This window comes from Prinia subflava, chromosome Z, assembly GCF_021018805.1.
Source record: "Prinia subflava isolate CZ2003 ecotype Zambia chromosome Z, Cam_Psub_1.2, whole genome shotgun sequence".
Classification (NCBI taxonomy): Eukaryota; Metazoa; Chordata; class Aves; order Passeriformes; family Cisticolidae; genus Prinia; species Prinia subflava.
The window spans coordinates 10,517,950-10,540,387 of NC_086283.1; the positions used below are offsets into that span (position 1 = coordinate 10,517,950).

Here is a 22,438-nt window from a genome sequence, read left to right on the forward strand (position 1 = left end):
TTCAATGCCTCTCTGTGTTGAGTATGCAGATCTTTCATGTCAAAGCAACCACACTTCTTTGTCTGACGGCCTTACATTACATTAGATGAAGCGGCAGAAACATCTAGAATGAAAAGATTCAGATGATACGCTGAATTCTGGGAATAAATTTGTTCCTCAGATACAGAATAGAATGGTATGCTCACCTAAACAAGCAGAACTGGGCATCTAAACTTGAACAGGGCCTTGGAAAGTTAGAACGTAACCAAAGTCCAACTCCAACACATGCTACACAATCAAAGCCCAAGTGGTACAGAATGTGTTACATAAACACAACACCACAGTGGACATCAAAGCCCCATTCTCCTTGTTCTTTGAGATGCTGACGAGTGTTAAAACACATATTGTGAAAACATAAATATTTTTATTCCAAACTGTGACCAAACTCAGAAGAGGCCTTTTTGTTATAAAACGGCTTTTGCAAGAAGTCAGAGAGCTAAAAGAAATTTAAAAATTAGGGGCTTGCAAGAATTTATGAGTTTTCAAGTTTGATATGTACTTTTTGATCTCAGATTTACATCTCTGCCAAAAGAGAGTCTAATCTTAATCTGGAAGCAGGCTTCTCAGCACATTTCAGATTGTAAAAAATAAACTGATGGGAAAAACATATGAGGCTCATCTATATATTTTTTTAAAAATAAAAAAGGTCAAGCAGAAAAGTCTCGTGTTTCAAAAAACCTGCCAAAACTAAGTTATTTTTTAAATGTGCGCATTGACTAGCTTTCAAAAATACAGCAATTTCTTTATGTAAAGCCAAAGATGCTACTTAGTTGATAACAACTTCTGATTTTAGAAATGAAGCAGTTTAAATAGTTGCTAGGTATGCTCACTTCCAAGAGATACCTCACTATTGTGATCACTGAAGTACAGAAAACTGTTCAGAAGCAGAAGAGCTAAAAGTAGGCTAAAAACAATCCAGTAGTCCACAGCTGTTGCTTTTTATCAGAAAGCCTATTTAATATCAATTTAAAGAAAAAAAAGAAAACATGAAACAGGCCACGCCTCACTTAACTGAAGTGCTGCATTATGTAGGGCATTTCTCTCTCCAGCCATCTGTTTTGAGCTGGGTGCATGCACTGAACTCAAATTTTATGTTCATAAGAGAACTCTACCAGTTTCTTCCAGAGACTGCGTGAGAAGTCTCAAATTCTACCTTGTTCTAAACAGCAGAAAGAAGAACTGTGATACCTTGTAAAGGGAGAAGTTACGACCTTCATAAACATCAGCAAACACTTCAGATCGTGTCTGGGATGAAGTTGCATTCAAAAGAAATCTACTGAATTGCTTTTTGTTTGTTTCTACCACTCTTGCCTTCGCAGAAGGAAGCGTCCAGACTAACATATGCGTGATTAGAAGCATAATGTATAAAAGTCTTGCAAAGAGAAATTCATAACATTTTCTGGGAATATCAGAAAGCATCAAAAGCCATCACCTAATGTCTACAAAGTGAATTTCATTCTGAAAATGTAGTATTTCCTTTTTCTCTATGCTGCTGCAAGACAGAACAAAGGTCACAGTATGTAAATTAATAGCTTATGGCACAGTGCTTACTGTTCCTTTTACAGGAGGATGTTCTAACATGATGATCTCCATGTTAAATTGTTTTTTTCTTTGATATAACAAATTACATAAACGACATAATTCCGTCATTTTGAAAGAAAAATCAAGTTGACGAAATCATTTTCTCTATCATCAAATACAGCTCTTTCTTCATTTAGCAAGTTACTTCAGAGGCTATGTATTAGTATAGCACCATATCTAAGAATAGAAGACATGTTAAAAGTGCTTCTGATGGTTCAAATCAGTCCTGTCTGCATTCCTTCCCCAAATGCATAAACTGGGGAGCCAATACTACTATGCCATGGAAGAGTGGGGTGACCCATGCCATTTTACATGTTTTCAACAAAACAGGACAGTTTAAGCTGTAGCACAGCCAAATCAAAAAAGCAGGAGCCCAAAGACTCCAGTGGTGCTCAGTGTGGGCTTTGTGGGGGTATAAGAACGCTGTATAAATAGCATTTACACAAATAGGCCTCAACTCTGTACAATTTCTTTTCTACAAGACACATTCTTTCATATATTGTCCCCTATTGTACATTAGGCAGAACTGAAGCATGATTTTAAGCTGGTTGTAAATAACTTGACATTTAACCAAAGAAAAGAACATAAAAAAACCCCAAACTTAAACCACTTCAAAGCTCTTGAAATTACAAAACTAAGCACCAGTTTTGTGATTGTTTCCCCAATAAAGATTGCGAAAAGGGTATATGGTAAAAGAAGCTGTCAGGTATTTAACTAATAAAGAAAAAACCTGATGAGGAGAGAATGTGAGATGGAAGGGAAGATGGAAAAGAATAGGTAACTGGAAGAAGATGACGTAGAAAACTGGGCATTAAAATAAAGTCTGAAGGAATAGGAAAGCTGTGAAAAGAGAGTACAAAGAGTAAAAAAAGATTATTAGGCAAACTAGAAAATAATTTAATAAATACATTGTAACATTAGATAGACCTATGTGGCCTTCGCCTGGAAAGTATACACTGTACTTTGGGCACTACTGCACATAAATGTATTGATTACTATCTTTAATTCAACTGAGGCACTATCTTACTGTAAATGGGTGATGGGATTTCCATTGCAAAAGCTTAAAAAAAAAAAGCCAACCCTCTTGCCCCCCAAACCTGCTTGATTCCTGCCAGCAACACCTTATGTACATGTTCCTCTTTCTCTCAATCACCAACGCGTCCCTGCTTTTCCTGTAATTCCATATGGCAGGAGCCAGCATATCTATATACTCACCCTGAGCTTTGCAGAGAAATGGGTAAGAAAACTTTACTGAGAGAGCAAATTTCTATTTGTATAAAGTGTATTAGTGGATTACTAAATTCACTGGATTGTACTGCCATTTTTACAACAAATGTGTTCACAGACTGGTTTTCTGTTCTGGCTGTCCCTTTTTTCCTCCCAGAGAACAACACCCTGACCCTAAAATCAGTTCAACACAAGTAAGGAAGAGGAAGGAGGAAAAATTGTGGCTCCCAGTCAGAGAGAGAAGAAAAAAAGAGATAACAGTAAGTATGAAAATGCCTCATATCTGTTACACTGCTGCTGTCACTCCTCTTGATGGCCACATTCACTCACTGCATTTCCTCTAGACTTGCTGCTCACTGAAGTTCAGGCAGGATGTCTTAGGTATGTAAACAACAGAGTTCTACCATGACCAGCAATCCAGACTGCACACTGAAGGACTGCTGAAGGAAGTGGTCAGATAACGAAGATGCCATCACCAATACAGCAGACTCAGAAAACTGACTTCAGTCTGTTCCTCCAAAGGCCCAGGAGGGGTAAGTTAAACTTTCTGTGGGCCGGGAAGATTTAGATAAGAAAGATGTGTACAATCCTGCTTTTCCCTTTTCCTTCCCATGATTTGTCCCTGCTATCAAGATAGAACAGCATTTTGATTTAAGGAATTGTTCCAAAGCCTTCATGTAGCTAAAGCAGCTATTTGGCAGTACTGAACTCAAGCTTTGCCTGCAGGGTACTGGGTGCTGTTGACAGTGAACTTGATGGGATTTCGCCACAGAAAAGGGATACGGGAATGAACTTAGCAAGGCTAAAGCAAGGAGAAGGTACGCTACCGGTCCTGTAAATAGTGACATGTAGTTGCAAGGTTGCATTTAAGACTAGGAAAGTTAAAATAGTCTAATTCAAGTCATGGGACTGTCATATCCAACATCAAAGACTGGAAGCATTTCTAAATATGCTCCCAAGAGGAGTTCCCAGCTGCTGGAGAGCAAGGCGCTCTCAGCAACAGGCAGAGCTCCCCAGCCAAACACTCCACTCACCCTAGAGATTAAAAAGGCTTGAAGATGTTCATGTTGCCTGATTTTGATATTTATGTAAAATATCTACGCTAGCAGCATTTTCAGCTTCCATTCACAGAATTAATCCATATGGTACAATTTTAGTTTCTAGCCTAGGTATAATTAAGGGCAAAAAGCACAGTTTGTCAAGTGCTGAGTATAAGAGCTCTCTTCCAAGCATAGGCCTCCAATGTACAGAGACAGGATGAGAAAGGTGAGTACTCTGCTGTACATGGTGTTCTTTCAGGACCGATGTATTCTGGAGGTAAAGGCAATACTGAAAGGTAAAGAACGCAGTAAGGACAGGGTTTTCAGCTGCAGGTTTTGGGTCTTGATGCTCCATGCTAGGTGCATCATGATGGCCATAAATGTACAGGCAGCTGACAGTGGAAACAAAACCTCAAGACTACCATGAGAGGCTGAGTTGTCACCTCCCCAGGTCTCCCAAGCACAGGTCTGCTTCCCACAGGCTCACTGGCAGCCCTGACAGATTTCTAAAGGGTTTTGTTCAGTCCTCATCACCTCATCCACCCTATGTAAGTATATTATATAATATATAAATAATAAACATATAATACAAATATTATAAAATTTAAATATATATTAATATAAAGCAGCTCATCTGCTTTCTTCCTTCAATCCCAGTCTCCATCTCTCTGTCCAGTCCTACTCCCAAATACATTTGCAGAGCATAGACAGGAAATCTGAAAGAAAGGCTGCTATTCACCTTGTGAATTTAAGTACTTGTTTAACTGGATGTAATCAGATACTGAAAAGACTTGTCAAACCTGAGTCAACTGATAGGAAGAGTCAACAAAAAATTTAAATTATATATAAACTTTGTGCATGTCTTCAAAATCATTGTGTCTGTCAGGCTGGTAAGTATCAATGGACGGAACTGACTGATGAATTTGAATACTGATTAACTTACATGAACCTCCCTGAGTTATCACTCACACAATGAATAGCTCAGTGTTTTGATAAAAACTCAAAACTGATAAATGCCTCAGATGTTCCTGTAATACACAACTAGGAGGCAGTAAGTTTGTATGAGCTGTTAAATATTAAGGGAAAGACTACTGTTGAAGAGAATCACTAAAAAAAATTTCCTTTGCAAGAGTGTGATTTTGAAAAAAAAGTTATTTCCCATGGCTTTTAAATGTGTAATTGTGATTTTTAAAATACATTTATCTGACCTAGAAATAGAACTCATGAAAGCATTTCATTTATTTTAAACTGCAAAGTTTAACACAACTTTATACAGGCATCCATGCTGTCAATTTATGCATACTGTTAATTTCAGCTGCTTCAGACATACACACATTTTTTTTCCCTGACATTTCTTATCATAATCTGGGGAGCTGTATCTGAAAGTGCTTCAAGTCAGAGATATTTCCAAGACACATTCCTTGCCTGTACACACTTACACTTGTACCGTTAAGGCATGCTGTAACTATTTGCAAGTCCCAAAGCATCATGCACTGAATTCTGTCCTCTACCTGGAGATAAAACGAACAGCAGTTATCTGGTTTACAGATTTGACAAATTCTTCTAGGCATCTGCCAACTTTGTAATCTACTTCAACTATAGCTTAAGAACCATATGAGATCACCAGGGCTTCTGCACAACTTCAAAGCTCCCAAAGCCAGAGCTGTGCAGTTCTCAGACTGAACAAACGTCAACGCTCTATGCACAGCTTTGAGGCTCCTTGAACCACAGCCACTTGTTCCAGAGGGTTTACAAATTCTATTAGGCATATCTGGAGCACACATGAATTCTAATACACACCAGCTATATTTTTGCACTAAAAATAACTTCAAACATTCAGAAATACATGGCTTTTAACTAACATTTTATTCTACCAAAACAAATTTCATCTAGTTGCCATTATAATAAAATCTGTAAATAGAAACAATTTTCTATACCATATTTTTAACAAAAAGAGGCGCTGAGAGATTGTTCTTGCAGTGAAAGCTGCTACTTATAAAATCCCTTCACAGGAAAAGCTCCTTGTCTAATTAAAATTCAAACTTCTCCATTAGCTGGAAAACACATATTAACATTTCAACAAACCTAATTTCCAGAAGCTTAGATGTAGTTCCTCATCTATTTTAATCTGGAAACAAGTTAGCATCTGAAACGTAATGGCTTCACCAGTATCAGGACAGCAGGAATGCTCATTTTCTCGAGCACAGCATGTGAACAAACCTAGGTGGACCAGTCAACAGTGAAAAGTGGGTTTTCTCTTACATAAGTAACTAGGTCACTATCTAATGTCCCTTTGTTATCCTAAAATATGAACTTTATCCTGTGACAGAACTAAGAAGGGATAACAATCAACCTCCTTGACAGATGCCACAGAAGAATCTCCATAGCCTTCCCTCCTGTCATACAGTAGTGGCATTATTTTCCCTTTATTTTGAACAAATACTTGTTTATGCTGATCTTTTTTGTTTTACGTATTTATATATAATTAAATTCTGAGAACTCCCAGAAATGATTCAGCTTTACTTGAGAAAGATGGAAAACTATAATGAGTTTTCTCAAGGACTGTCAGCAGCATGCAGTTAGTACTACAAAAAAAGAGAAAGTAATAATGATCTGATTTTATTTACATGATTTGAGCTATTTTCTTTATATTTTGGGGAGGTACATAGTGTAGAACTCCTTTCTTCCAATCTATTTCTATCCTCTGTTATTCTACTCATCCATCTTTAGTTCTAGTATTTCTCTGCCTTTATGCATTTCCCTTAAGGGATTTTTGTTCCCTTCTATTGCTGCCTTGGTAGCTTTCTCATTTCCATTATTATTGCTTTTGTTTCCTTCAGGTTTCAGCTGTTCTTCTGCCCTTTCTTCTTTCAGTTTGGTGCTACAGAAAGCCAGATGTTCCTCACAGAGGCCTGAAAGTAACTGTGAATCTTCTGTTCTTGGGAAACAGACTTGTGAATGAAGCCTTTAACCTAAAGCTAAAGACAAAATTGGTTGGTTTCAGTTTCACATAGTATCAGAAGATCACAAATACTGGCGTGATCACAGGAACAGTTATTCACTGAGGAAGGTCAGTCAGAAGTAACCTAACCTTTCCAGCTGCTTTAAAAGCACACTTCAAGGAATATTACTGAAGCAAGAGAGGCAGTCTAAAAGCAGTTTCTTCTCTGTTTATGTTTTAAAGAGAAGAATTTTACCAAAAGCTGCCTCATTTTTAAAAAAAATGCTAACAACCCTTTATACTGGCTTAAACTGGTGTATTCTGGCTGGCTAGAACTAATATGCTGCTGGTGTTAGAAGTCTCTTTCAGCAAAAACTTTAGAAGAATTACAAATTATCTTTTTGTGCAATTGACATAACTCCTGTCAGATTTGCATTTCATGTAAGAAAACTAGTAAAAGAGTTCAAGATGGAAGACTTTTTCCCATTAATTTTTGTTTGTCTCATCTGAAGCTACTGATTACGCTTTTTTGATCAAAAGTAGGTTGGTCTACACTATCTTCCGAAAAGCAATATTGGACACAGTCAATCCTGAAGCTTTACATCCTCCTGCCTCCTCTATCTCATGAACCATCATCCTGAAGATAAGTAATGGTTTGTTACACCTTGCTCTGGGGTTCAGTTTGAATTCAGTGTTTCACAACCTGGCTGGTTGCACATGCTAATTCTTCAGGGAAAATGGGAGAGAAAATTGAATATATCTGGAAGGAAAACAGTAATAGAAACCTTTGTTCTGACAATGAAATGGACAGTACTAAAACAATTCCATTTACATTATAGACTGGAAATCTTACATATTTTGTCACTGAGCCTTTAATGCTAGGTATTGTAAGGAGAGCCTAACAGGCTGCTTATGCAGTTTGTTGCCCAACTAAACACCTAAGTCTGAGCAGAGGCTGCCTTCCATTTCCTGCTAACAAGGCCAGGACTCTCAAAATGGAAGAATATTTTAATGAACTTTCACTACTACAAACTGTAACTGACACTTCAAACAAAGTGATAAATGCCATGAAAACAATTGTATCCTGTATTTGTATTCTGCATACAAACTCTCTTACGTGGTGTTTTTCAACCTTTTGGGCTCAATGGATTACTGCTGAGTAGTTAAATTGTAATAAAGCTCTTAATTTTTATTTCATTAATTTACATCCGAGGAATAATTGCAGACTGCTTACAATAACCACCATAGGTCACTGCTCTAAAATTGAAAGATTTTCTTGGATATAGTGTGATTGCACAAGTTTGCCAGTTGTGTTTTTCGAGGCTCAAAACAAGAATTGACTGAAGAAAGAGACTGTTCATTGTGAAACCGAAGCATTACAATAGTAACTGAAAAGTAAAAGCCTTGTAAGTGTTTGTGTAACAACAGAAATAAGGTAGTGGTGGTGCACATGTCATCTACAGTATTGAAAATTCTCTACTGCCAGCTCTGCTTAAGGCCACCTACCTCTCAGAGAAAGAAGTTGGATAGTGTTCAAACTCTACTCAGACACAGCTTTAAAAACTATAAATGCAAGCAAAAGAAGTTGTAATTTTGGAAGGAACCTGTATTAGTGAGAGGAAAGAGTAACGTTTCAGAAGGAAACAACTGGCATGGTAATGTCTTCAAAGGAACACACACATGGAAACAGCATAGCAGAAGACATATTTCTATACAGTAAAGATAAGGCAGATCCATGTATGCATAACAAGTATTTTTAAATACAGAATCTTTTGATTTGACTTAGACTATATCTGCTTGGGCTTCCATGTTATATCTTTAGTATACAAACCAGTTAATACTATGCCAGCCTTCAGAAATACTGAAGAGACCATATGTTTAAATGTAAAACATCATTGCACTCTCTGCCAGAAACACTTGTTTGTTGAGCATGATTTCTGAGAAGATATAAAAGCCAAGGGGAGAACAAATTCATCCTTGATTTAATTCTAAGGATTTTCAGCTTTTATGCTATGTGTTACCAAAAAGAAAGCTATAACCTGAATGGGGGACTCTATTAGATCGACTGTATAAGCTTAAACATGAAAAGTCGTTACAGTTGTCAGCCAAGGTGAAACTGATTTCAGTCTCTGGCCACTCACAAGAGCTGCTGCGGAGGCTACTAACAGTTTGCTTTGATTTTAGAGACAGTGGCATAAGACTGTGATTTGTTAATAAAAGAAGGCCAAGAACCTCCTTCCTTGGAATTTTCACATGCAATCTCTCTGTGCTATTATGGACAGGTGCTGACAGAGTCTACAGGCAAGTTATTTCAGTCTTCCTGAAAATAATTATAACTATAGTCTGTCTTCCTTTTGCAGCAAGATTTTGTAGCAGATTCTCAAGCTGTTTACAAACTTGCCTGCCACTGAAGTGTAGTTTCATCTAAAAAGGAGTGATGTGCTCATTCTGCACCAGCTTTTCTGAGCAGGTTTTAGCTGGTGCCCTGAAGTTACTAGTTTTGGAAATTACCTAGACTTGGCCAGAATGATAAGACTAATAGTCCTACTTTGAGGAGACAGGAAGCACAGGCAAACCAAATATTGGTATTTTGCCTTTTCAACCCTCACGAAAAAGAGATCTTCACTACACTGTTAGAGTTTAACTTAACTCTGATGAAATCTGACAGTTATTCCTCATGTCTGACTCTGGCAGCTTCTAGTTTGAGCGATTCTCTAAAGGTTTTCCACTGCTTTAAAGGAGTTAAATAAATATGTAACCTCATTTCACAACCAGAAAAACTGAGGCACGGCAACAGCTTCCTTCCATGGAAACTTCTAGCTAAAAGTGAAAGATGCATGTGATCTGCAACTACTGATATACCTAAGGCCACAGGAAGTGCTGATGTCAAATCCCCGAGCCGAATTCAAGAGCTGCCACCTCCTTAGCCTGATTGTGGACCATAGTTCCTCGCCCTGTGGACCTGCAACCTTGATCCCACCATCACGTTTGGCAAGACCGGATGGGTCTTTGGCAGCTCAACGTGGGCACCTCCGACCCATCCCTAGTATCCACATTACAGCCAGATTTCTGGAAAATCTGTTTTATGGTGGCTGCTTCATACCGGGAGGGCTGTAGCTTTGTGCAAGAGGATAAGGTGGAGAAGGCAAGAGAAATTGACCAGCAGCTCTATGAAAACCCAAATACCACGCTTCCTGATCTCGTGTGGCATTTATTGGGCACTCCATACAAGTGTCAATCAGCGTGAAACTACTTAATTTATAATCTTAAGACAAAAAAGGGAGCGGTAACATGGCTGCATTTCTAGGCACGATTAACGCTCTAAAAGACGGAGAAATACGAGGACCCTTGTCTTCCTCAAACAATGAGCCGAGATTATAAAACAATCTAAACGTACTACCCCAACTTATCTCCATTATGCAAACAGTAACTGGGAAAGGGTTCTGGGGGTGCCTTACATAACTCCTTGCTCTGAGCGCCCCTTGGCACCCGCGGAGCTGATCTTTCCCCTAACCCCGAACGCAGCCCCGGCTCCGCGAGTGCCGCGCGGGAGCTCCCCGGGCTGGGCGCGGGCGGCGGCAGCGCAGCGGCAGCGCCGAAACTTTGCGCCGCAGGGGCCGGCAGCGGCCGCGGCGGCGCCGGGGAAACCGGGGGGGCTCGGCGGAGCCCCGAGCCTCCTCCCCGGGGCTGCGAGGGAAGCGGCCGATGGCAGAGTTGCACCAGCCACCCCTTCCCGCCCGCCGGAGACGAGCGGGCGGCGGCCTCCGGGGGCAGAGGGGCGGCGGCAGGAGCTGCACAGCGCGGGACTGGGGCGACTTACCCATGGCGCCGCCGCGGCCTCCTCCACCTCCTCCTCCCGCTGCTGCTGCTGCTCCTGCAGCCGCCGCCTCTCCGCCGGCGCGGAGGGAGGCGCGGGAGGCGTGTGCGCGGAGCGGGGCGCGGCGCGGAGCCTGCGTGCGGCGGGCTATGAGTCAGGGCAGCACATCCGGGCACGGCCGGGAGACACCCCGCCCGACAGCGCGCCCGGCCGCACCGAGCCGCCGCCGCCGCCGCCGGGGAAGGGCGGGAGCCGCGCAGGGAAAGAGGAGGCGGCGCGGGCGGCGGCAGCGCCCCCGGCCGGGGAGGAGGCGGCGGCGGGGCGGGGCCGCTCACGGCGCCGGCTGCCGCCCCTCGGCCTCCTTTGTTACCGCGGCTGGGGTGGGGTGGGGCCGCCCGCCGCGGCCTGGGGACGGCTGCCGGGGACGGAGGGAGCGCGGGTGCGGCGTGGTGCACCCCGCACATCATCCCGCAGCACCGCCAGTGTGCGCCGGTCCTCGGTCCGCGGGGAACGTGGGGGGTTTAGACACGGCGCCCACCGTTTTTAGTTCGCATTTAACGATACGGACTCGAGGGAGGAACGTTTTCCAAGAAGGAGGGGATTATGCTGGATGGGTAAAGGGGTTTTTTTTGAGGCAGTCTGTGTGAGGAAAAGGATCAGTGGAGGGAGCGGCGAGTGATGTCCAAATGCTGCACGTTTTGCTGAACCAATGCCCAAACGAGGTATTTCTGTGTGGAAAGCATTTTTAACAAGAAAACGCAGGTCTGTGTTCAGTGGTCCCCATTCCTTTCTGCCCTCGAGTGTTCAGTATCTGTAAAGTATGGAACAATAAGGACCCGTTTCCTGTTACAGTTCTCGTAGCATTTTCAGTGGGAAACATTTGAGAGGGAAAGAGGTGTTGAATTGAGTAGCTTTTGTGGCATTTTCCAACTCTTCCCATCGTTACATATTCGTGGTTTTACCTGAGGAAATCCTGAAGTATGGTTAAATAGAGTAGGACCACAGAACGTGGTAGGAATGGTTTGCTTGCTGTGTAGAGACGGATAGGCCAGGGACAATTCTGATGAGTGATGCAAAAAAAAGTTTTAGTTGAATCATCCCGCACAGTGGCTTCCCAAGTGACACCAGTAGTCCCCCAGCAGTCAGCAGCTGCCAGGGATTTCCTCTCTGGAACACGTCCCAGGAGCTTTCACGCCTGTAAAAGGGCAGTGTGATGTGACAAGCAAAGAATAATTCATCAGTCTTTCTGCAGAGTACAGACTGAACATGTTGGGGTTTATCCATTTACTTTTGTGTAGCCCTATAATTCACCACTCTTTCCTTAGGACATAGTGGAATTTTGTAGTTGACTTCAGCAGGGTTAACCACTGTCCCAGTCTGCAGAACTTGACACTGAAGATATGTAATTTTATAATCAACTGATACTGAAAATTAGTATGTTTTATAATGGTAGACAACACAACCAGTTTTGTAACTGTTTTCATTGCACTGAGCCTGCAGAAAATTCAAACCAGAACATGTTGGGTTTTTAACTGCAGGGTTTATCTAATTCAGTACTTTAAAAAAACCACAGGATTTCTTAAATGAATCTAAGTGGTGAAAAGCTGTGCTTTCCTCTATTTTCATATCTTGTCTGAAATTCATCTGTCCTATGTTTTTACCTCCTTATTTCTTTCTCTCAATAATAAATTTTGCTTTGGCTTTATGACTGCATCCCAAATGTCTTCTCTACTTGTCTGGGGGAAAAGGCAGTGAAGTTCTCTTCTTACTGATCTATGTTTGAGGGATCATGGAAGACATATTCCACAGATTATGTCATGTGGGATAAATCCCACCTAGGATAAATTGGAGAAACCCTGAAATGCTCAGGTTTCTCTAGTTTACTAGTCCTAACTGAAATGCACACATATACCTTTGCAAGACCTAGAAAGATAGGACCATTACCTGCTCCAAGAAAGGACTTTGAGGGCAGTGACTTCTAAAGAGTTCTGCTTTCAATAACACTGCCAGAAAGGGACTATAGAAGGTCTTTGATTATAATTAGTTTCAGTGGATGGAAAAGAAACTAGGGAAACCTTTTGTTCTTATGACTGAATACTTATTAATTCTAGAACAGAAAGAGAAAGCTCCAAACAAGCTGATGACTTGATTTTTGTCAATCTCTTAATTAGGTATGACAGAAGATTACAACAGAAAAAAGGGTTGTTGTTAAAAATCCTCCAAATCAAGTCTTGCCATTCTTAGAGTAGAATGCAAGATCCTGCCTGTATGGCTAAATGTGGAGCAGTTCCAAAGAGAGAGGAATCTTTGTGAGAGGAGTGTCCATCCCCAAGAGACTATACAGAAGAGTTTTGGGTCCTTACACTTAGATAATATCTGTATTGAAGATAATACCCAAAATCAGTGTGCAGATTTTTTTTTAAAGTGATCAGCACCTGTGAAGTCTGGTCCAGTGATACCTGTGATAATATCTCATTGAAAACAACGAAATTAGGATGCTCCTCCTGTATTCATAAAGGAAGAAGTTAAAACTCAGGTTTTTGAGAAAAACAGGCAACTAGAATGTATTGAGTCACTGCTGGTAAGGTTTGCAGTAGAAACTGGGAAGGAACCTGTACAAGTGTATTTGTGCATCTCAGAAGATGTTTACTTTCAGCAGTGGGGGAAAGACTGAAAAATTTGTTCATAAAAACATCCTTTAGAACAGCTTATCACTGCTTTTTTTTCTGCAGTTGTAACACAGCAGTGAAAATTGAGTTGTAGACTACAGAAATTAGGAAGTTATTAATAAATGCTTTCTCTGCACTCCCAAACATTGACTGTGTCTGATGTCCTGCAAGGAAATGGAAAATTTTCCTTGACCAAATGACCTTCCAGTGCTTACCACTTCATGAATTTTCTTTCTCAGATCTTGCACCAGTTCCAAATTCTGGGCACATCTTCTTGAAAATCTTCTCGCATACATTATATAATTTAATTTGGCACAAAGGAACATGTAAGGAATATATTTTAAATTGCCTCTGTATGGATGCTAGACAGCTACATGAGCAACAGGAGCATGCTGGGATACTCAAATTCATAAGGAAATATGATACAGTACTGTAATTTAGTGGAAGTCACATCACTGGATGGGAATGGGCTGTCACAACTAGCTCAGTAATGAAGGGCAAAGAAAGCAAAAGTGTGGGTAGTGCTTTACCCCTGTTAGAGACACAACCTTTTGAATCCTTGCACCTTGAGTAATCTCAGTTCTTGTAAAACTAGAGGTGAAAATGGTGCAGGGCTATCTGTGAGTTTGCACATGGAAAATAGGACAAGGTCTTGAGACCTTCCTGTGGTATGTGAATGGGTAGACAATAAAATTGTGCAGAGGGAAGAGTGTTTGCCAAGGGATGACTGGCAACCTTCTTCCTGAAGGTAAGCTGCCTCACATGGTCCATGGGATAAGAGCAGCTATTGATTGAGAAGTGAACACCATGACTTTTTCTATGGGTTTATCATGCTGTATTTTCTTGCTAGGGTTTTGTGGGTTTTATGGCTTTTTCTACAAGCCTCAAGCAAATTTAAATATTATAGAATGAAAGGGGTTAAAATATTCACCAAAAATGAGGTTTGTCTGCAGATATCCCCAGCTTCTCTTAGTCAGTATGTTCTTCCTCATATTCCTTATCATCTCCTAATTTTAATAATTTTCCTACTTAAATCGGAGGCATGAGATAAATTGGAAAAAATCCTTTTATTGATTCAAACTGTTATTTCTGAGTAAGTGCTAATACACAATCATGGTCTTGTGTAAAGGCTTATTTGGGGGTTTTTAGATGTACAAAGCAATTATACAATGCTCTTTATTTTAAATTGTGTACCTTTAGTACTTCTTCATTTGTAAATAAATAAATAAATAATTTGGACTTAACCTATTGAAGGGATTACATCTGCAGCAGAGTTGCTATGCTGAATTTTATTTTAATAGTATGAAGCATTTTATACTTAAATGTTATTTAGTACAGTATAAATAATTCTCATCCATTTGGATAATTATGCCCTATTTGTTTCTCTGCTTCCATTAATTTCTCTAATTTAAGGCAATTAAAAGTAAGCTCTTGTAAGAGTCGGTCCGAAAATCCCTCACTTGCCTCACGACTGTCAGAGGCTGAGACCCCCATGGACTCTGAGCCACAGCACAGGCCAAGTTTTCCCTGCACCTGCTGTCACTGGACCAAGACGTCCTCCTCAGGGACCCATGCATGAAACAATGGGGGCCGGTTACGGTTTCTGGCCATGTTTGCAAAGAGATGTTCCTGCACTGACCGTACTTGGTAAGACCTGAGCTGCACCGTTCCCCCTATTGTGAAAGAACACCTGCGATGCCCACGAGACCGACCCCCCTTCTTGGCATCTTGCCTCTCGCTTCGAAAAGAACTATAACAACTCCACCAGAAGAGCAGGCTTTCGAGGCCTCCCCAGCGGACGACGGCTCTATTGACCTACGTGCCACGGAGACTGCGAAGGTGGTCTGTTGGCATCGGCGTCACGAGGACCCCCGTCTGTCAGTTGGTAGCTATACCCTTTCTTTACCCCCCTTTCTCTCCCTCTCTCTCTCCCTCTCTTCTTTCCCCTTCTTTTCTATCGCATAACTGTGTGTATCAATAAAGATACAATTGATTTCACTTGAATTAAGTTATCACTGCCTCTTTTTGCACTCTGAAATCAAAACGAACCATCACGACCATCCTTTGGCTCGTGACAGCTCTGTAAGTAATTTCTAATTTGTGAAAACTGCTTTAGACATAATACTAGTGAAAATAATTTGAATTCTACCTGAGCAATAAAAATTGTAATAGCAAAACTTTTGTAAGGTAATGCTGCTGTGTAACCCTTAGTGATGCCTAAACCCCAAGATTACAATAGTAGGAAAAGCACATTTTAAAGTAGAATTACAAAAAATCTGGTTTGAAATATCATCTTTATAGTTCCTATGGGAAGTGGCGGCATAGGCAAGTTGCTTTTATCTGTGATTGTATGGTCATGAGCATGCCCATTCAACAATTGATGGGTAATGAGTGATGCGTTGTTTACTGCCTGTATTTTGCTAGAACCAGATAGCCAAACCCCCCAAAAGTCCAAGAAAAATTCCACTATCCCTCAGTGCCAGACAAAATACTGCAGTGCTTTACTAACATCAGTAAGCTTTCAGAATTTACACATTACAGAGATTTATATACCAGCCTTTTTTATTTAAATCTTTCTGCCAGTTTTCAGCTCTGAATTCAGTGAGCTTGGGCTTCCTTGGTGCTCTTTCTTTATTTTGACTCCATTTGCTTTGTCCCTATCAGGAAATAATTTTGCCACACATGATGACTGAACTAATTCTGACTGAAGTTAGGAAATGAATAGTGTATTTGTGAAGAAAACTCTCTTCAGAGCAATTTGCAACTCTGAGGTAGTGACTTGCCTTGTTATCCCACATTATTGGTAGTATTAATCTGGAGAAAGGAAGATTCAACTGCCTGGACTGTGTCCTTTTAAAGCCTGTCTTCAGCTGAGGCAGATAAAATATGAACTCTGTAGTTTATTTCACTTTTGGTTCCTTAGTATAGGAATTCAGGCAATTCTCACGGTTGCAAAAATTGTTTAGTATGTTTATATGTGAAAGACCCTGTATGTTTTGTGGTTCCTTAGCTGGTTATATTTCACTGAATTTCATTAAAATAACTTCCACTCAATATATATATATATCTATCTGTCTACCTGTCTTTGCATATGTTTAACGTAAATGCCTGTATACATGCACACAAATATGTACTTGTACATAGTTATTTCTGGGATATCTTAAAAATATGAATTGCATATGAATGGGAGAAAAAAAGATTTTTTTTGCATTTATGGGAGCCTGAAATAATAACTTTGAATACTACAAGCAAAATCCTTAGGCTTACATTTATCTGTGCTATAGAATTAGTCATTTTCCCAAGTAAGTTACAATCTTCACATTCCTGTTGAAGACAGCATTTTGCTGCAGCTGCATGCCTTCCTCCTTTTTGTTTTTTATGGGCTTCTTCTCTTTTTTTTTTTTTTTTTTTTTTTTTTTTTTTTTTTTTTTTTTTTTTGTCTTTCTATGCCTTAATCTGCTGCAAGTCGTATTTCTCTGACTGAATTCCAGAATGTGAATAATTAGTTGCATCTTGTTTGTTCTGGGTCTCAGAGGTAGAACCTCTTCTACAACCAGGCAACTCTGGGTGCAACCTGGTGATTGAAGTAACTTTTTGAGTCGTCATTTTTCCTGGGCAAGTTCTCAAAATTCATAATATATTTGAGATAGTGCAAGAAACGTACTGCAATGAGTAAGCCTGCAATAACATCTGTCATTTCTACAGCTGAAGTCGTGCAGTTGGGAAAATCTGAGAAGACTGAATTTTCACATAGATGTTGAGTTCTGGTCTAAGCTGCTCGTTCTCAAGGGTTTTTTTGGGTTTTTTTCAGTTTCTTAAACCATACTGCTGAAGAAGTTGGGGTGGGGAAAGCACCTTATGCTGTGAAAGTGATTAATCTGTATCAGTGAATGCAGGGGATGTGTCTGTGTGCGTGTAAAATGTGTATGATGGAGCTATAACTTTTAAGTGCTGCTTTAGGCAGTGGAGATGCTGGTCTCCATGAAGGGTTGGGCAAGTGCCCCAGATTATGAATTTTGAATTTATTTTTTCAATGTTGAGATCTGTGTACCAACAATGATATTACCAATAAACCCACAAGTATTATAGCAATAAGAATAAACTGTAGCATTTCTAAAAAAGATAGTGTCTTCCAAAACAATTAGGGAAAATATTCACCTAGGCACCAGTAGTGAGGCCATTATCTCCTTTGAATATTTTAGCAAGTGCTTAGCAAGCTTGCCTGTTCACTGAGGCTGAGAATTTCAGAAAGGCAATTCTGAGACTCTCAAATGCCCACAAGAACTACTCTCAAGATGTTGAAGCATTTTGCTCTGTCACTGCTTGAAAAGTTAAATTTAGATGTTTGATTCTGCAGATTTCTTGGGATTTGTATCCACAGAGGGCTTTACGTCTCAAAATGGTGGTATCAGTTTCTCCTTCCTTAATGCCCTTCGCTTTTCCTCAAAAAGGGCATTAATCTACATAGAAGTATATAGTAGTAGGACATCTCAAAAGTTTGCAAATGTTCTAAACCAACCTCACTAAGCCAGGTTTAACTCTTCTTGTTTGCATTGCTAAGCTTTGGTCCATGTTAAAAACTAAACATAAGGATATTCCAGAGTCAAAAATTTTTATTTTTACTTTTCCCAGTGGGTTAGAAATACAAAACCAGTATTGTTAGAAATCATGCGTATGGGAACAGGTTCAGTTGTCTCTAAGTTCCTCTGGTTGTACATAAGACTTTTGTCTGCTTGGGAAAGATAGACATTTAAATACAACAAGCAGAAGAATAATATGGGGTATCAGAATTGTTTATGAATGTGAAAGAGGTGTTGCTTAGTCTAAAATCCTTAGGATGAGGCTTGAAAGGGCTGTGAGGATGGTTGGGTGTCACGGGTTAGCACTGACCAGATACCACGAATATATGTTTTTTCCCTAACAACTACTGTGGGATGTGATCAGGAACAGAGCAGAGCAGGCTTAAACCTTGAAAACAGAAAAACAAAACTTTATTACATTACATAAGAACAGAGATAGAAAACTCTAAACACACAAGAAATAAAAACTTCTCAGGCCATTTCTTCTCTTCCCCCAGTTTCTATCTTTTACACATTACCCTCCATAGACTAAACCCTTGGGTTTTAAATCAAACAATCACCACTCAAAAAAAGAAAAACTAATCTTCAGCAAGGTAGAGAGGAGTCTCTCCTGCACCACAGAATGCTCTTCAGAAAACACAGGTCCACCTCTTCTCCATATCCAGTGCTCTCACCACTGTCCATGGGCCAAAGCTGCATACAGGGCTCTTTTTAAGGATGCTTGTGTGCCGGGCTCTCCCCATTTTTCCCCTGGGGCCGAGGGTTTCTTCTCTGAGGGCAGAGGGCACCACCACACCCTCCTCTTCTCTGTTCACTTCACTGCAGCAAGTCGAGCCAGGCTACATCCACCCCAAAATGCAGTTTATGTTTAAAAGAGTCTCAAGTTCAGTCTATGGCTAACATTATGCAAGAAAAGTCCAGCTCAAAAAGCCACTCTTCTTCTTCATCCCTGCCTATCTGGGATTCTCTTAATCTTTCTTTTATCATCTCAGTCTCAAGCTGTTTCTCTCTCTCTTCTGAAGCTACTAGCCATGAGAGTTAATGTCTGGGAAAAGTTTCTTTCTGCCTCAGAAAGGGTTAAGAGTTTCTAGTTCCCGGCAAGGGCTGCAGGCTCGGGCACTCGCAGGCTCAGCAGCTCCCCCACGCAGCCGGGCCCCTTATCCCGGGGGGGAGGGCGGGGGGGGAGGGGGAAGGCACCTCCACAGTTTTCCACCCCTCCATCCTAGACAGAGCCAGCTCAGCTCTAGTTTTTGTTCACTCTCTTCCCGCCCCGGGGGCCCAGCTTACTTCAGTCTGGCCACGCGGTTTCTCTCAGCCCGGCCACGTGGCTCTCCTCCCCCACTCAGCCTAGTAACTGGGCAGGGGAGAGGAGATGTTTCCCTGCTGAAACCGGAACCCAAAAGAAGAAGACTGTCTGAGAGTCCCTGCTTTTAACCCCTTGTGGCCTCAGAGGCGTGTCCAAACCTCTGAGTGGCCAATCTAAGTCCCAGCACAAAACTTGATCACTGATTGGCCTGCCCACATCCCTCTGGAAAAATTCACCTCCCCCCCCAACCACGACATTGGGTTTGATGGATGATGATCCCAAGTATATGACAGTGGCTGTTGCCATGAGTTTTTCCTGGTTTTGCTGAGTGTTTATATTAAAGGAGAAGTTCGTACCTTCTCACGCTCTTTTAATGTAAACATCAGCTATGTTCTATAAACATAGCCATTGTTTTTACATTTTCTGCTGGGACAAACAAGACTGTGTGACAGTCCCCTTCACCAATGTGATGTGGAGGTGGGAATTCCTTCCTCCAATCCACAGGCCTCATAGTAAAAGTATAAGAGTAGGTTTTTGTAAATAAACCGGGTCTTCTGCCCTGCTGCTGTTGTTGCACCCAGATCTGTGTCCCCGGTCTGTTTTCCTGGTTAGGCCTCCACGGTGATAACTGGTGCCCACGTGGTCAAGTTGCAAGCTAGTGAGGCAAGGAAAAAAGAAGAAAAAAAAGGAAAAAGAAAAAAGAAGAAAAAAATCTGCCTTCTACAGCTGCAAAAAGAAGAAACCCACGATGTTCTCAGAGGAACGATTGATGATGGAACTGCTCCACTCCTTTTTGTTGTCCCGTGATGCTGACTTGACCAGGAAACACGTGAGAGAACTGTTTAGCTGGGGAAAGAAACTTGGAATTTTTTATAGTGCTGAAAAAGCACTCTCAATCGACCCATGGAAAACCCTGGGGGAAAACCTTTTTTTATCCATTCTGAACAGAAATATGAGAGCTAGCGCTCTCTTAGGGACCTGGGGAACAGTCTTCCCACTTCTAAAAGAGGCTGGGGAGGACTTTGAAGTTGATTCTGGGTTTTCGACACAGAGCAGAAGCTCCCCTGCGAGCTCCGTCGCTTCTGACGAGGATTGCTCTGATGTAGGGTTAGAGCCGATGCAGGAGACCCCCAGCCCCGTGTCGGGGGTTGGGCGCACCCAGCCGGGTACTTGGAAGGACTGGGAAGCTTTTTTCGGTTCGCTCCCCGCGCGGTTGGCCACGCGGGGAGCTGGGGTGCAAAGGGGACGGAGCGCTCGGCATCGGGTCCCACGCCGAGTGCGGGGGATCGCCCGCACCGCCCCGGGCCGCCATGTCGCCGGCGCCACGCCCCGCCCCTCGCGATCCCGGCCGTGCGCCGGGTCCCTGCCACCGCCCGCGGGGGCTGCTGGGCACCCCTGCCGCTCACGGCGGAGCCGCCGCCGCCCAGCCCCGCCCCGCCCCCCGCCGCGCGCGCTCCAGCGGAGGAACCCGCCAGGGGCGGCCCCCGCACGCGCCCTGGGCCCTGCCCACCGCGGGGTCACCCGCACTGCCCGCCCACGCCGTGGTTTCCGCCGGGCCGCCCCCCCCTTTCCCTCCCGCGCGACCCGCGGAGGGCGGGCCACCGGCTCGACCGAATCCCGCCCGCCCGGTTCCCGCCCCATGCCGGCTGCTATGAGCGGGTCCTGTCCCGCCGCGCCCCGCATCGGGCAGCCCCCCCGCTCCGGGGAGCCCCCCCGCGCCGCCGCACGGCCCCGCCGCGCGCCCCCTCCGCTCAGAGGGGACGGGGCCGAGCGCTGACGCCGCAGAGCTGCCGCCAGCTCTGGCCCCGGCCACCGACCCATCGGCTGGCCGGGAGGGAGCTGAAAGCTGTGGCCGATCGGCCACGCCCCCCTGCCCAGCGCAACAATCCCCCCCCCCTCTCAGAGAGGAGTCTGAGCGAGTCACTGTCCCCCGCCCACCCCCCCTACGGGGCCGGGTCGGCTGTGGGAGATGATAATGGGGAAAAAGCGTTGTCTGATGTGCACGCTTTTCCTGTCATGAAATCGGATGAGGTTTTTAGTCCTGCATCCCAGGTGAATCAGGCTGCTGACCTAACAGAGCTGCTGCCTGCAGATGCAGCTTTGCCCGAGCCAGTTCAGGGACCTGTGGGTTTGGTTCCACGACATCATAGCCATGATGACCCATCATGGGCAGTCCTGTTTCCCTTATTAAGGGATGTGGCAGAAAATAATACAAACCTCACTGAGGCAATTCAATGGATCAGTGCAGAATTTGAGAATCTGATCTTTCCTTATGTAATAAGAGGCTTTGCAACAGTGATGTTTGAACCTCAACAGGTTTTTACCTTTGAGAGAAGCTGGAAATTACTAGCTGGACAAAGGGCTGTCATAAATAGACACCTGCCTCGAGACGATCCCTTGTTTGGGGTCGGAGCTGACCTACTTATGGGGAGGAGTCAATATGCTTGCCCTGATGTGCAAGCTGGCTTTCTCGCACTGTCTTAGATTCGTGCAGATACATAGGGATATCTGCAGTGATAAAAACCAAGTTATCCTTCTTCCCAAAGCAAGACTTCTTAGACATAGCACAGAAGCCAGAGGAAGCTTTTCATAAATTTATAGTGCGTCTGGTGAAATTTTTAGAGATAAGAGTCAAAGATAGTACCTTAAGATTGATATATTTGGAGCAATTAGCAAGAAGCCATGCTAATTCTGCTTGCCAGAGGCTCCTGGAAACCATTCCAGAGACTTCTACTGTCCTGGAGATGGTCCAGACCTGTGCAGTTTTAGACACCTGTGATTCTATGGTGATGACCCCAACGGCTGCTTCACAGCCGGCTGATATGGGGCAGAATGCTGGACGAGACACAGGCAAATATTCAGGCTAGTGGAGAACAGGAAAAGGAGGCACAGAAAGTGACCCCCTTGTTTTTCTGCGCACAATGTGGGGGTCCAGACCATACTGCAGAAACTTGCAAAGCAGTGGGTCATGCTGAGCCCACACCAAGCCCGAAAACTCGGAGAAGAAGAAAAAGAAGAAGACATCAGGGGGACAAAACAGTTTCCCAAGCTCTAGAACAAGAGCAAAATTCTCTGGCTGGTGTACAGCCATCATCTCAAGTGTAGGAAGTGTTGATGTTGCCACATAGCGATGGTCAGTTTTCCTTGGACCTTGCAGTGGGTTTCTACGTCCACATCCTATGTTGCATGCATTCTTTGAGAAAAAGTCAATTGCTCAATTTGTGTTTTCTAAGTTCTC

General features: G+C 42.8%; 1 protein-coding gene and 1 long non-coding RNA gene across 3 annotated transcripts in view; both read right to left on the minus strand.

The window, feature by feature from the left end:
- The window catches only part of RAP1GDS1 (Rap1 GTPase-GDP dissociation stimulator 1), a 90,964-nt gene extending 80,047 nt beyond the window's left edge, over positions 1–10,917 (minus strand). For both annotated transcript variants that reach the window (XM_063422753.1, XM_063422752.1), the window contains exon 1: positions 10,649–10,917. In XM_063422753.1, coding sequence (XP_063278823.1) covers positions 10,649–10,652 — 4 coding nt within the window. In that variant the 5' untranslated portion in view covers positions 10,653–10,917. The remainder of the gene's footprint in view (positions 1–10,648) is intronic.
- Positions 10,918–15,118: 4,201 nt separating this feature from the next.
- Positions 15,119–22,438, minus strand: part of LOC134563759 (uncharacterized) — a 57,455-nt gene continuing 50,135 nt past the window's right edge. Inside the window, exon 2 of the long non-coding RNA XR_010083416.1 lies at positions 15,119–15,392. This is a non-coding gene — a long non-coding RNA (uncharacterized LOC134563759). The remainder of the gene's footprint in view (positions 15,393–22,438) is intronic.